Source organism: Polypterus senegalus, chromosome 6 (genome assembly GCF_016835505.1).
Source record: "Polypterus senegalus isolate Bchr_013 chromosome 6, ASM1683550v1, whole genome shotgun sequence".
NCBI classification, from domain to species: domain Eukaryota; kingdom Metazoa; phylum Chordata; class Cladistia; order Polypteriformes; family Polypteridae; genus Polypterus; species Polypterus senegalus.
Window position 1 is genome coordinate 103,980,186 of NC_053159.1, and position 16,343 is coordinate 103,996,528.

At 37.7% G+C, this 16,343-nt stretch overlaps 1 protein-coding gene across 3 annotated transcripts in view; it reads left to right on the forward strand.

Annotated features, from left to right (window-relative positions):
- nf1a (neurofibromin 1a) overlaps positions 1 to 16,343 on the forward strand; it is a 405,866-nt gene that overhangs the window by 175,886 nt on the left and 213,637 nt on the right. For 2 of the 3 annotated variants that reach the window (XM_039756663.1, XM_039756666.1), the window contains exons 25-30: positions 306 to 487; positions 2,437 to 2,648; positions 2,925 to 3,086; positions 7,001 to 7,104; positions 7,397 to 7,532; positions 8,385 to 8,447. In XM_039756663.1, coding sequence (XP_039612597.1) covers positions 306 to 487; positions 2,437 to 2,648; positions 2,925 to 3,086; positions 7,001 to 7,104; positions 7,397 to 7,532; positions 8,385 to 8,447 — 859 coding nt within the window. The remainder of the gene's footprint in view (positions 1 to 305; positions 488 to 2,436; positions 2,649 to 2,924; positions 3,087 to 7,000; positions 7,105 to 7,396; positions 7,533 to 8,384; positions 8,448 to 16,343) is intronic. The other variant, XM_039756665.1, reaches the window with a different exon arrangement.

Sequence of the window (16,343 nt, forward strand, 5' to 3'; positions counted from 1 at the left end):
CCTAAAAAACAAGGCAATTAAATTGAAAGGAAAAGGAGTTAATTAGCAGCAAAACCAGTACACCAATTAAGAAAAGGGTTGGAGGGAAAACCTGTAGCCACTAGGGCCCTCCAGGATCGGAATTGGTGACCCCTGTATAGAGGGTAAAACTGAATCTTCCATTTACTTTGTTAAGCTATAATATATTGAAGTTCAAACTAGGCCACTAAGGAAAATCCACAATTAACATTGACAACAGAGATTTCTCTCTTACAATACTTGATGTCTGACTCAAACTGTTTTTCTTTGTCTGGTTTCTCTTTAAGGTACTTTACTTTGTTCATGAATCTGCTGAATGATTGCAGTGATGCAGAAGATGATGGCCAGCAGACAGGTGGCAGGAAGCGTGGGATGTCCCGAAGACTTGCTTCACTCCGGCACTGTACTGTGCTTGCGATGTCCAATCTCCTTAATGCCAATGTTGATAGTGGACTCATGCATTCCATTGGTATGTGGTAAAGAATAATGAGATAGGCTTACATACACCATGTTTTTAGATGTCTATTGTATTAATATATAGATATGTGTAAAGATTTTAACATCCTCTGTACATATCTGCCTCTGTCCCAAAGCTAAATGTGTTAGAATACATTATTTGGGTAGTTAGATATTTTTTAGGGACATGTACAGTAGCATGTAACAGTTTGGACACCCTTGCTTAAAATGTCTTTTACTATGAATATTTAATTGAGCAGAAGATGAACTGATCATCCAAATGTAAGTTAAAGATGACACATTTCTTTAATATTTTAAGCAAGATTACATTTTATTTACAACAAATCACTAAATACCAGAAAAAATGAAAAGGGCCTGAAGCAAAAATTTGGGCACCTGACATGCCTTAGTAGCAGCCCTTTTGCCAAGTATCACAGCTTGTAAACACTTTTATTAGCCTGCTAAGAGTCTTTCAGTTCTTACTTGTATTTTTGCCCTTTCATCCTTGCAAAAAGCTTCTAATTCTACATGATTCTTGGGCCATCTTCCATACACTGCTCTTATGAGATCTGTCCACAGATTTTCAGTGGTGTTTAGGTCAGGGTTCTGTGATTGCCATGGCAAAACCGTCAGCTTGTGCCTCTTGGGGTATTTTCCATTGTAGATTTTGAGGTGTGTTTCGGTTCATTATCTTATTATAGGACCCATCCTCTATTTAACTTCAACTTTTTTTTTTTTTTACAGATGATGTAATGTTTGCTTCCAGAATTGGTTGGTGTTTATTTTAATCCATTCTTCACTCTACCAATGTAACATTCCCTGTGCCACTGGCTACAACACAAGACATTTGCAATTATTGCATGATCGATCCACCCCCCAAGCTTAATAGTTGGAAAGGTGTTCTTTTCCTGGTTTTCGGCACCCTTTTTTGTCCAAACATACATTTGTACATTGTGGTCAAAAAGTTCTACTTTGACTTCAGTCAGTCCTAAGGACTTGTTTCCAAATTGCATCAGGCTTATTTAGATGTTCATTTGCAAACTTCAGGTGCTGCATTTTGTGGCTAAGATTCAGGAAAGGTTTTCTTCTGCTGAACATAAAGGTCTTATTTATTCATGTGTTGCTGCACAGTAGAACAGAGCACCACCACTGCAGACTCTGCTATATCTTCCTGAAGGTTTTCTGCAGTCATACGGACCTCAACTTGACCTCCACCATTCCTGTTAACTGCCATTTCGTAATAACATTACAAACTGAGAAAACAGCTACCTGAAAACGCTTTACTATCTTCATGTAGCCCTCTCCTGCTTTGTGAGCATCAATTGTTTTATTTTTTCAGACAGCTAGGGAACTGCTTAGAGGAGCATATGGCTGCAGAGTTTTGGGACAAGGTTTGAGGAGTCAGAGAATTTATACAGCTTTGCAATTTGCATTACCTGGGGTTTCCCTAATGATTACTGTGAACAAGCCATAATCCTAATAAGCTAATTAAGGTATGAGACCTTGGTAAAAGTTATCAGAGACCTCAGATATCTTGGTGTGCCCAAACATTTGCATGGTGCTCTTTTCCTTTTCCTAGTAAAAGACATTTTAAACAAGGGTACCCAAAGTTTTGTATACAACTGTGCAATTTTACAGGTTAAATTGGCTCTGCCAAGTATAGGATCATAGAGTTTAGAAAACATATAATAACCTTACATGGTCAAATTTGCATATGAAAAGATTTTCAAGTTGATCCATACAAATGTGATACCGTATTCAATAATCTGACTTAACAAAATCCCCTGTATTTGCAATTATTTTAAATTACCTCTTGTAACATAACATATCTAAATTTCTCATTTATTACCTTCCTCTTCAAAAAACAAACCTTTTTTTTTTTTTACTTTATTAAACATTACATTGTCATTGTTTTTGTTTTTATGAAACTTGCTAATAGACATGCTAAGTATCTCTTTTCAGGCTTAGGTTATCATAAAGATCTACAGACAAGGGCCACATTCATGGAGGTGCTAACAAAGATACTGCAGCAGGGCACAGAGTTTGACACTCTAGCAGAAACAGTGCTGGCAGACCGATTTGAAAGACTTGTTGAGCTGGTCACTATGATGGGTGACCAGGGTGAACTTCCTATTGCTATGGCCCTGGCTAATGTTGTACCTTGTTCACAGTGGGTAGGTGTGCTATTAATGTTACATTTTTTTTATATGAGATTCAAAAGCAGTCATATTTACCTAGTATACATCTGTGTCTGTCATTTGGTTGATAATACAGTAGACATTTGTATTTAATTGAAAAATATTAACATTTATCTGGACACATTACTAATTTCTATATTCATTTTCTACTCATGAAATACTGTATACTTTGTGTGAGTAATTTGTATTTTCTTATGTTGCACAATCCCTGGTGAAACTTGGCTTGTATTTTTATTTTCTTTACCCTTTCAGGATGAACTGGCCAGGGTTCTAGTGACCCTTTTTGATTCTAGGCACCTTTTGTATCAGCTTCTTTGGAACATGTTCTCCAAAGAGGTAGAGCTGGCGGACTCAATGCAGACACTGTTCAGGGGCAACAGTCTAGCCAGTAAAATTATGACATTTTGCTTCAAGGTATTTAGAGTTCTCTTATATTTTGGTATTTGGTTATATGCAGTGGTTTTCATTATTCTGTTTAAATGATATTTGTTTCTTCATAAAACATTGCATTTTAAGGTACTTGTGTTTTCAAGAATTTCTGATTTAGTTTAATCATTTATCAAAGTGAGAGAAGTATTCAATTACTTCGTCTGAAGCTGTTTAGTCTTGGGCACCAGACGATAGAACACCTTGTTAGTCACTAATGGCCACATCTCATACAATTTCCCATTATCAATGAAATGGTTTCTGTAACCACCATTTATAGTAAGCTTACTGTTCCTGAATATCTACATGGGTATTAATTGCTAACGGTAAATCAACCAAGCTAGTGTGTGTTCAGGAGAACAGTTTACAATGAACTAGCTTGCTGTCAAAGTTTATTATCTTCATTTTGGTTGAGTGATACTGGAATACATCCCATCTCCTTGTGGAATGAACAGAGCAGGATCTAAAATCCGGTGAACACATTTTTAATGCAAGCAAGTTGAAAGATAATTGAGGACCTGTGGCTTTTTGTTTGCCACAGTAACACAGAGTGCTTCACATTGCAGTGCTGAGAGAAAGTACAGGGTTTTAGGTCTAGTTGCTGAGAGTAACCCAGTAGATCAGTTCTTTAACACTAGAATTACCAGAGCCTATGAGAAAATTCGTAAATCCGGCCACGTTAAATCTGTTCGCACGTCTCCGTCAGCGTCTTTTGTCCTGGAAATGTGCCAATTAAGACAAGCAGCAAGCAGCTTGCTATTCCATCCCCCCATCATCGCAGAATATTCACATACTTCTCCCAGCTCGTGCCTTGTTTGATTATCTGGGAGTCAAGTGCTGGAGTTTTAGAGTGGAAATAATAGATTGTTATTTGGAGCACATGAAATGTAGCACATTTATTCTTTAAGGATATTTGTTAAATCAATTCAGTTTGCTTTGAGATATCTCAATGGATCATGCTGTTTTGAAGCTTCCTATTGAAAAGGATTTGCGTAAATTTCTCTGTCTTAAAACAGAGAAATATGTGCATCTTTCTACAAAATAGCTTACTGTTTCAGTTTGACTGTGACAGGGGTTACACCAACTTTTTCACCTCTGATAGCAACTACTGATGGCGAACAGATCCCCAGTACAAGTTAATGAAATACTAGCAGACAGCGTACACATGCAGAAAGTTTCTCACTGACACTTTGCATAGGCGGCAAATTCAGGGTTCTGCAAGTCCAGCTGGGCATAGTCTTCCCAGTGCCTTGAGCGCAAACAGGGATGATAACCAGTGCACTAGCATTTCACTCCTCCCAATGCTTTGTTGCAGTGTTTCCCATGGACTAGCACCGATCCATAGAAATTTTATGCCAGTTGTGGCATCTGGCCCGGGCTGGAGCCCGGCCGGGACGCCCAGGAGGACTGGAGGAGGGCTTGTACCTTTTCCAGACCGCGAGGGGGCGACCGCCCTGGTTATGTTGGGGGCCACGGGTAAAGGGCTTGGAAGCCCAGCCCTTTAGGGACCTGTGGCCACCGCCAGGTGGCGCCCCGGTGCCTAAACAACCATGGAGCCTAGCACTTCCGCCACACCAGGAAGTGCTGGGGGGAAGAAGACAGGGGACCCCCGGAGGGCTTCCAGGCGCAGCGGCACTTCCGCCACACTGGGGCGTGTCTGCGGAGGAGTGCCGGGAAGCAGCTGGAGCCCATCCGGGTTCCTATTTAAGGGGCCGCCTCCCTTCAGTCGAGAGCGGAAGTTGGGTGGAAGAGAGACGGAGCTGGAGAGAGGACTGGAGGCGGCCAGGAGAAGGAAAGGCACAAAGGACTGTGAGGCCTGGACATTGGGGAAACAGTGCAAGAGGCACTGGGGAGTGCACTGTAAATATTGTAAAATGAACGTGTGTGTGGTGAACTTACGATGTCCATCTGTCTGTGTCCGGGTTCAAGTCAACACTGTCTACGAAAAGGCCGACATGGCAAGTATATTAATGCTGTTATTGCCTACTGCCAGTCCATGAAAAGCTGGCTATAAATTGTCACCTGTCTGCAGAGCTCCACAGCTAGTAAACCTGAAAGCATCCTGCCCTTCTATCTTTTGTTAATTGATTGAGCCACTGAAAACCCCACCCTGGTCCACAATGACATTTTGTAACTAAAAATGGTCCACTTGTCAAATAGGTTGAAAACCACTTTGAATTAAATGATTTTTGTAACTGTAAAATTATAAAATGCAAGCAAGGAAAACAAAATCTTGATATGAATGAAGTCACATGTGACATGACTATTTCATTGACACTATAATTAATTTACTAGGGTAACCAAATGCCCTTGAGGCACAGGCAGTCCCAATTTCAGGCAGTGTGTTTCAATAAATAACTAAGAATACAATAATGTTCTAGTTTTAATAGGCTATCCATCTGATAAAGCTTTTCAATACCAACAAACATAGCTTCGCTGTAACAAACATTGTCACAATATACTTACAACAGTTTGAAAGAAACTCTAAGAGGGAACTCCACTTCATTAACATCCGGCGTTGTATTTGAACAGCATTTCAAGAAGGAACATGAAGCAGATAAAAAGAGAGGCATTTAAAGGTTTTGTTTCTTTCATAGTGTATATATAAATACATGGAACTGTATTTTCTGTACTACAGCTTGCCTGAAGAAGGGGCCTGAGCTGTCTCAAAAGCCTGCATAGTGTAATCTGTTCACTTAGCCAATAAAAGGTGTCATTTTGCTTTACTCTTCATTGCATCCATAATGGATAACACGATGCAACACCATGTAATTCCATGGGGAAATTCAGATGCATACAGCAGCAGAAACATACAAACCAAGAATACAGACTCATAGGACAAATAATACAGCCAATCAATCAGTCAATAAATAAACTTAACAAGTACATTGGGTGAAAGCACTGAATTACCTGATAGCAGTGGGCAGAAATGTCCCCCAAAGGCTCTTCTTAGCACACTTTGGTGGAATTAGCCTATGGATAAAGGTACTCCAGGAGAGCATCATTCATGTTGGCGTCCAATTTGCCATCATCCTCATATTAGTGTGAGTGTGTATATGTGTACGTTTGTGAATACATTTGTGAAAGAGAGTGGTCCCTGTGATGGACCAGAGTCCTGCCTTGGCCTGTTTTCAGCCTTTTGCCGAGTCCCTTTAGATTTTCCTGCGGTCTCTGACACCCTGAAATGAATTGAGAGGGTTTTAGAACCTACCTACTGAACCAATCCATTGAGGCATGGGTGGACAGCATCGGTTCTAGAGGACCACAATGGCTGCAGGTTTTTGTTCCAACACAGTTTCTTAATGAGAAGTCGGTTATTGCTGATGAAGCACGTATTGCTCAAGTGACATTTGATGCTTCATTTTAGTGGTCTTACTTGTTCCCCACACTTAATTGCTTACTTTAGTCTTAAAACAGATGCATTATCTGTTTTTATTGGCTCTTTATTAGCAATAAGATGCAAATGACAAAGGAGCCATTAGTTCTCCATCTAACTTGCTTCCATTTACATCTGTGTGGATTAATCATGCAGTGTTTGGTTGAATAAAACGATTAAGGGAAGAATTTGACAGAAATGAATTTTCTTTGTTTTAGGCTACAAATCATTTGGATGATATCCTTGGAAAGGAAAAAAATGTACAATATAACAACCTAACATTGCAGACTAACAAGCCGTAAAATTAAATAAGGTCTGAGATTGGCAAGGATTGATTTCCATTTAAGCAATTGGGTTGGAATGAAAACCTGCAGTCACTGCGGCCCTCTGTGACAACATTACCCACCCCTGCTTTAAGGGCTACATTTCATACAGTCTTATCTGTCACTCTTGCTTGACTATGATATCAGTCAGACTGAATAACATAACCTTCTTCTCATTATGCTACTCTCTGAATGTTCTTTAGGTATATGGTGCCACTTACCTACAGAAGTTACTGGAACCCCTCTTGAGAACTGTGATCACAGCACCAGATTGGCAAAATGTCAGCTTTGAGGTTGACCCCACAAGGTTATGTGTTTAAACAACTTTAACCATCAAGTATCATTATGTATATTTAAGTTTGACCATTTTGCATGCATACAATGTGTCATCTTTATTGATCATGTAGAGTCCTCCCACTCCCCGTTTCCTTTTTGTTGCTAGAAAAAATCATTTTGTTATGTAATGACTTTGATTTTCAGGCACAATTGTTTTCCTCTCTTTGCTTATTTGTTAACATTTTTTAACATACAATGTTATTAAAATAAGCAGATGTGGTTTTGTTTTATGTGATTTTTGAAATCTTCAATTTCCCCAACAGACTTGAATCATCGGAAAGCTTGGAGGATAATCAACAGGCCTTACTTCAGATGACAAAACAGTTCTTTCAGGCAATTATTGCATCATCTTCAGAGTTTCCTCCACAGCTGCGAAGTGTCTGCCACTGCTTGTACCAGGTACTCTGTAGATGATCATCTTATAGTTTGTTTCTATTTTTTCTTCCATTTTCTTTGTTAATGGTTTGCATTGTTCACCCCATTAATTATTGTCCCTGTGCATACACAGAAAGAAGATTTAGGGACCCTTCAATGAAATTTAAAATGAAACAAAAATGTTGTTATATTGTGAGCTGTTGCATATTACTAAATATCTATGTTTGTTGTTTAATAGCCATCTTAAAGTGAAAAAGACATTTTTTTTATACAAACTTAAAAATGAGATGCAATGATTTGATGAATGTTAAAAATGTTTGGGTATTTGTCAACTCTGCATGTTTTTCTTTAAAGATCTTTTTTTTTAACTTTCATATAAAATATACATAAAAAAATCACTTCTACATATAAATATTTCTAACATTAACTTTGTTCTATTTTTTTAAAGCCACATTATTAATAAAGCAGAATCATTTTTTTACATTTTTTTAAATGTAGTTTTACTGGCAATTTGAACTTTTAAGTGCATTGGTTAAATGGCTGGAAGAAGATACACAATGCCTCATTAGTTGCAATTAATATTATTTCATTATCCTGCATTATTATTATGGTTCAGAGAATCCCAATGCCATGTTTTTAATCATATAAATAAAGCAATATAAATGTAACTTTTTTAAGCAAAACTTCCCTGTAGTCTGACAGAAATGTAGCTAAAGTAACAAAATTAACTGAAAACCACAGGGAAGTTTGTGTACTTTTATTTTCTATGTTTTGTGTTCCACATTGTGTAGTAGTTTTTGTGCGTGTCAGCCTTGCTTTGTACTGCCTGTGTCTAGCTGGTGCTGTGACCTGTTTGTACTCATCTCTGTCCTGTAGGCAACTTGCCACTCTCTACTGAATAAAGCTACCATTAAAGAAAAAAAGGAAAACAAAAAATCAGTAAGTTTGGCCAACTTTTTATTAGAAATTTCTATTCAAAGCAAAAAAAAAAATTTTTTTTTGCTTTTATTTTATTTAGCCAAACATCCTTCACACTTCCGTCTATATTTGATCTTCACTTTTTGAAATCATCCTACTAATAAATGGCCCAAAGTACCTTTCATTTCAATTAACACTAAATATTAAACTAGTGATGCATTTTTGTAAAAGCTTTCAGTGGTCATTTCTGGAGTAGTGGGAGGTGTTTTCCCCCTTCAAACAAAGTGGCTTAAAAACAATCTTTGCACTTTTTGGGCTTTCAGGTTTTTGGGCTTTTTGTGGCTTTATTGGTATTATTGTTTTTTTCTGGATACTTCGGATTTCCTTCCACATCACAAACACTTTTATATTACTTGGCTTAACTGGTGCCTGTAATTTGGTCCAGTATGATTAAGGGTGTGATGACCTGGAATTTTGTCTGGATTTAGTTTCTGCTTTACTCCATTTGCTACCATGGGTTCTGTAAATAAATAGATAAATGTTTAACCTGTTGATATAATGGTAGCTTATGGGAACCTTACAGCATAAAAATATGAAGATAATCTTTCCAGCAGCATATTGTAACATTTTAATTTGGAAAAATTACAGTACCCTTAACTTGTATTTTCATGCTTGGTAAGTATTGTTTATCCTCTTGATGTTTCTTTCAAAATATAAACAAAAATATAACCATTAATTGAAGTACAGTAATTGAAAAGAAAAAGAAAGTCTTAGCATAAAACACATTTTTCTCAAATATGTTTTTCACATTTTTTGGCACCTCTTCTTTTAATACTTTGTGTAGTGACCCCCCAACCCCTTTGCTAAGATTACAGCTGTGAGTCTTCTCCTATAACAGTTAATGACGTTGGAGAATACATGCCAAGGGATCTCTTTAGACTCTTTAAGATTTTGAGGTTCATACTTGTAGACACTTCACTTCTGCTAATCCCTGTCAGGAGAATGGGACAGCCATAGCAAAACCTTTATTTAGTACAAATAAACCATTTTTGTGTTAATTTTGAGGAGTGTTTTGGATCATTGTCCTACTGTAACATTTAACCATGTCCCGATTTAATTTACCTTTGAGAGGCAGTCAAGTTTTCGTTTAATTTCTGCTGAAAATTTATTGGAGTCCATGTTGCAGTGAATCCTAAGAAGCAGACCCACAGCTTTAAAAATCCACCACTATACTGTACAGTGGCGATGAGGATTTTTTTCTGCCTGCTCATCATTCCCTATGAGCTCATCATTCCCTGTGTTTCCTATGTGCTAAAACCACCTTTGACATTTGTTTTCTAAAGACTACATTTTTATCTCATCTGACCATAGAACTTGGTTCCATTGAAAGTTCCAGTACCTTTTGGCACACTGTACGCACTTCAGTGTGTTGTTTGATGACAGCATGGTCATGTAGGTGGTGTCTGATCATAATTTTGAAGACTTTCTCATCACAAGATCCCAGCTATTACCTTCAATTTTCTAGCTTGATCCTTGGAGACTCCTTGGCCAGTTCAACTATCCTACTTACTATGTTGCTAATAGACATGTCCTCTTTAAGGCAGATTCTTAACATCTTTGGTTGCTTTAAACTTACTATTTCCCTTAAAATGGAAATTGACATTTTCAACTGGTTAGCTATTTTCTTAATAGATATTTCCTCATTTTTTCAGATCAGCAAATTTTGTTGCACATCATTGCTGTGTTCTGAACGCGTTTTCTCATTGTGATGGATGGCCAAGGGAATTTGGGCAGTGTGTTCTCAAATTTTACCCTAAACAAAAAAGAAGCCATGGCTAATAAACTCAAGTATTCCTACTCACTCAGATAAACTTCAAAAATGTAAAACCTCAATGTGAATATACTTTAGTTAAATCTTATTCATATGACTTTCTAGTGGTTCCAATCATTTTGGCTCAAAAATGTTTGAGAAAAATATTTATTTTATGATGAAAATGTATTTTTCCTGTCAATTATTTTACTTCAGATAAAGCTTTTCTTAATAGTTTGAATAAAATAACAAGAGGATAACCAATGAAAACTTTTCTTTTACAGACCATTTTGCTTTTATTTACCAAGGGTGCCATAAAGCATTTTCATTTAGTGGCTCTGTTTTTTCAAGTTATGATATTGTTTAGATTAAAAGCTCAAACATTTTAAAAATGCCACATATACATATTTCATTTTGTGTGATAATGATTTAACTTTTGGTCACTATTACTTAATCTCTTCCAATCTTTGGGTATAAAGATTTGCAATAACATTTCAACTAGATTTGGTGCACTGACAACAGAAAAATCTTCTCTAGCATTAAGAGTAAACATGAAGACATAAAGGGGCGGAGGAAATTTTCAACACTTAAATAAATATGATCTTAGTGACCACAGACAGTAGAATTTCTTTAGTGATTTTTTTATTATGTTTTAAAGTTGTGTGGTACTACAGTTTTATGATTTTGTTTTGACTTGTTAAGGTGACAAAGGATTATTATTCTTTGCAGTTCTTATGTGAATAGATAGCATCACAAATAAGATTTTCCTTAGACTGAAATTTATATTGGGGTTTCACTGGCTTCCATAATTATTTAAACTTCTTTTTTATTTGTGCTCAATATTAATGTACACTACAGACTAAAACATAATTTGTTAATGTAAGTTTTTTGTATAACAGTAATCGGTTTTTATTCTACCCATACTACGTATATATACTCCATGTTAATTATATGTTGATTGTTCTCATCACTATGATGTTTTGTGACATACGATTCAAACATGTCAAAACAGAAATTAAGAATTTTTTTATTTTGTGTTTGCAAATACCTTAAAGAAATACTCCACTCAAAACTTATATTTGTCTTATGTTACTTACCCCAAATATTTGTAGAGGTTCCTGAGAAAAATTTTTAATCACATATTTTTGTGGAGAAATGAAATAACAATGCTTCAGATAGGAAAGGACACAATAGTGGCCAACACTGGATATCGGCTGATGATGTAATAAACATCCATGGAAAAAAAGAATCACATGTTACTTGTGTTACATATTATATGTGTCAGTTATCCAGTTGTATACTCAAAGTGATTAACTCATAAACAGGAAGCTAATGCATCATGGGAAAGATTTTTTGAATTAGAGACAGGACTGTTAACCATCAAATAAGGGGAAGACGCAAGCCTTCAATTCAAAAAGTACTTCCCATGATGTTTTTTGCTTCCTGTTAATGATTTGCTCTGTTTTTCCTTTACTGAGTATTTAATAATTTGTTTTTGCACATTTTGAATATTTGACCGAATAAGTTTTGTGTGGGTTATGCAACACAAGTTAATGTGAAAATTTTTCACATAATTTGTCATTGTTCACTGCTGATCATTGTTAGGTCCTTCTCATGCAGCGATTTTGTCTTATATTTTCTCAGTGAAAAAAATAGATTCAAATCTTTCTTGGCTATCAGTATACACTGGTGGTAAGAAACATATAAAGATCATTTTTGGGTGGAGTATTCCTTTAATATTTATTAAATTTTATTTTTATGATTTTTTTATTGAATGTATTAAAAGCAAGTAACATTACATACAAACAAGTCTAACTTGACAAAACTAACTTCAGTTCAACCCCTACACAACAGAAAGAGAGGAAGGCCAACAGCCAGAGTAAAACTTTTAAGAGTCGAAAAGAGGGAAGAGTATTCTTTCCCCCCAATATAAAATCTTATTCTAAAATGTTATTGATTAGATCCTGCCAGGTTTTAAGAAAGTTTTGAACAGATCCTCCAAGTGGGAATTTGATTTTTTCCTATTTCAAATAGTACATAACATCAGTATTGTAGATAACATCACTGACTTAAAAGATGTGGGTTTCGATTCTTCCAGTTGAACAAAATAAGTCTACGTGCCAATAGTGAAGTAAAGGCAATTACAGTTGGTTTATTTTTGTCTACTTTAAGCCAATCTTGGAGTATACCAAACACATCTGTTAATGGATTAGGTGTGAATGTGATACCAAGGCTGTCTGATAGGCATTTAAAGGTGTGATTGTGACACCAAGGCTGTCTGATAGGCATTTAAAGATTTTGGTCAAGAGTGATGTTCATTTAGTGCACGCCCAAAACATATGGCTCAATGAGGCTGGAGCTCGACTGAAACGTTCGCAGGTGGGATCTTGTCCTGGAAACATTTTGGACAATTTTTAACGTGATAGATGTGCTCGATAAAAGATTTTAAGTTCAGTGGCGTAGCTCGAGTTCGTGCTGCTCGGGGCGGGGCGGGGCTTCAATTTGCCACCCTCCAATATATCTGAATATGTTAAACTATTTAAATAGAAAATTAAAATGACGTATAGAGAAAAATTAAGATACATTTTGCATAGATTTATTCATATATAAAGAAACAGCAATCATTTTTTATATATATTTATAAGCATCAACTAGGCAAGAATATAGTATAGACGCACTGATAAGCCGTGTTCTAATTATTTGTTTAATAGAATTACGCTATGAAAACCAGAACCAAAGTAGGGTACAAGTGATTGGTGGGGATGTTTTCTGCGCAGAGCAAGAACGCATTTGGATTGATAAATAAACAAAATTATAAATTGTAAATTAGTTGTTCATCTTCCTAGAAATTATTATCGGTGTAATTTTTTTAATGTTTGTTATTGCCTCATAAATTTCAACTGCTGTGTCTGATGCCGTCACAGGAGGACAGCCTGAACATTACTTTTCAAGCATTTGTGGTTAAAAATCAGAGAATTTGACCATTTTCATTCATGAGTGATATTTTTCCGAACCCTGCTGCTTCCAAACGAATTGTACTGAGCCTTTTGGCCAATAATGACGCCCCCAAATATGTGCCGCCCGGGGCAGACCTCCCCCTATGCCAACCCCCGTTCCCCCCCACCCCCAAAAACCTTAGCTATGCCAATATTTAAGTAGAATAATTGTATGCTTTGCGCATATGGAGCTACAGGGAATTCATGCATGTTTGCCTTCAAATATTTTTCTGAAATGTTGAGTAAGAAATCCTTTACCCACTGTATTCTGAGATCTTAGAAAGAAAGCGACTTTAAAATGTTTTTATATATTATAGAAATACTGTCTGAGTCCTCATGACTGATCAATATTTCTTTCAGAATAGAAATGGATGGGAGGTGAGGAACATTGGGCAGATTGTGTTTAGCAAAGTTTCTAATTTGGAAATAGCTCTGTCCTTAGCATCCTTCTCCCAATATATTCAGCATCTCTTCTTTTCACATGTCCAAACCAGCGCAATCTCGCCTCTCTGACTTTGTCTCCCAACCATCCAACTTGAGCTGACCTTCTAATGTACTCATTTCTAATCCTGTCCATCCTTGTCACACCCAATGCAAATCTTAGCATCTTTAACTCTGCCACCTCCAGCTCTGTCTCCTGCTTTCTGGTCAGTGCCACCGTCTCCAACCCATATAACATAGCTGGTCTCACTGCCATCCTGTAGACATTCCTTTTCTCTCCAGAGCATGTCTTTACCTCTTCAGGGTCTCCTCAACCTTCTCCCTACTATCTCTACTGATTACAATGTTATCAGCAAAAATCATAGTCCACGGGGACTCCTGTCTAATCTCCTCTTTCAACCTGTCCATCACCATTACAAAGAAGAAAGGGCTTAGAGCCAATCCCTGATGTAATCCCACCTCCATTTCGAATGCATCCGTCTCTCCTACCACAGACCTCACCACGGTCACACTTCCCTCGTACATATCCTGTACAACTCTTACATACTTCTCTGCCATTCCCGACTTCCTCATATAATACCACAGCTCCTCTCGAGGCACCCTGTCCTATGCTTTCTCCAGGTACACAAAGACGCAATGCATCTCCTTCTGGCCTTACTACAGTCCTGCACATCCCCCTTATTCCTAAATATCAGAACCAGTATGTTTCTTCTAGACTCCTCAGGCATCTGCCACTTTCCAAGATTCCATTAAACAATCTGGATAAAAACTCCACTGCCATCTCTCCTAAACACCTCCATGCTTCCACAGGTATGTCATCTGGACTAACGGCTTTTCCATTCTTCATCCTCTTCATAGCTGTCTTTACTTGCTCCTTGCTAATCTGTTGCACTTCCTGATTCACTATCACCATATCATCCATCCTCTTCGTTCTCTTCATTCATCAGCCTCTCAAAGTACTCTTTTCATCTGCTCAACACACTCTCCTCACTTGTGAGTACGTTTCCATCTTTATCCTTTATTACCCAAACCTGCTGCACATCTTTCTCAGCTCAGTCCCTCTGTCTAGCCAATTGGTACAAGTCATTTTCTCCCTCCTTAGTGTCCAACCTCTTATACAACTCATCATACGCCTTTTGTTTAGTTTTCGCCATCTTTCTCTTCACCTTCGCCTTATCTCCTTGTGCTCTTGTCTGCTTTCTGCATCTCTCTTAACTATCCTACTTAATCTTTGCCATCCTCTTCCTCTGTATACTCTCTATATTTCCCCTTTCCACCACCAGGTTTCCTTTTCCTCCTTCCTCTGTCCAAATGTCACGCCAAGCGCCCTTCTTGCTGTCACCCTTACTACGTCTGCTGTAGTTTCCCAACTGTCTGGTAGTTCTTCACTACCACCCAGTGCCTGTCTCACCTTCTCCATAAACTTAACCTTGCAGTCTTCCTTTTTTCAACTTCCACCATTTGATCCTTGACTTTGCCCTCACTCTATTACTGTTCTTGATCTCCAACGTCATCTTACAGACCACCATCCTATGCTGCTTAACTACACTTTCCCCTGCCACCACTTTGCAGCCTTCAATCTCCTTCAGATTGACTCTTCTACCTAGAATGTAATCTACCTGTGTGCATCTTCATCCACTCTTGTACGTAACCCTATGTTCCTCCCTCTTCTTAAAGTACATATTCTCCACAGCCATGTCCATCCTTTTGGCAAAATCCACCATCATCTGACCTTCTTCATTCCTCTCCTTGACAAAATACCTACCCATCACCTCCTCTGTTCCCTTCACCAACATGTCCATTTAAATCCACTCTAATCACCACTTTCTGTCCCTTGGGTACACTGTTCATCACTTCATCCAACCTTCCTTCTCTCCATCATATCTCTCTCCCCTTACCAGTTATGCTGCCAGCATTCAAAGTTCCTACCCTCAGTTCCACTGTCTTTACCTTCCTCCTCTCCTCCTGCCTCCGGGCACATCTCCCTCTCTTCTTCTTCTTCTTATTCTTCTTAGGCCAACAGTAGCCCAGTTTCTGCCAGCACCCTGTTGGCTAACAGTACTGGTGGCGGTCGTTATTAACCCGGGGCTTGACCAATCTGGTATGGAAATTTGTATTGTTGTCCGCATATTGATTTGGCAAAGTTTTACACTGGATGCCCTTCCTGACGTTACCCTCCCCATTTATACTGGCTTGGGACCAGCACAAAGAAGCAAACTGGTTTGTGCATCCCCTGTGGCTGGAAGGATATTCATCTTGACAGTGTTAATTCTCCCTGCTAAACTGAGATGGAGGGTATACCATCTGTGCATGTCTTTAAGTTTTTTCATGTAGACAGCAAAAATTTTGTTGATGAAAAGAGCTTTATGTTTACTTGTGACATTTACCCCAGGGTATTTAACCTGATCTTTGATGATAAAAGGGAGGGTGTCCATTCTAAAATTGTGTGCTAGAGAGTTCACTGGAAAAAGCACAGTTTTATTCAAATTAATTTTGAGTCCAGATATCTTTTGAAATTCTACTAGTGCTGTTAGGACTGTAGGCACAGTATTTTGTGAATCTGATATACAGTATAGTACCATATCATCTGCATATAGTGATATTTTCTGTCCTTCTCTAATAATGCCCTTTATCTTGGGATCATTTCATGGGTGTATATATTACATTAAA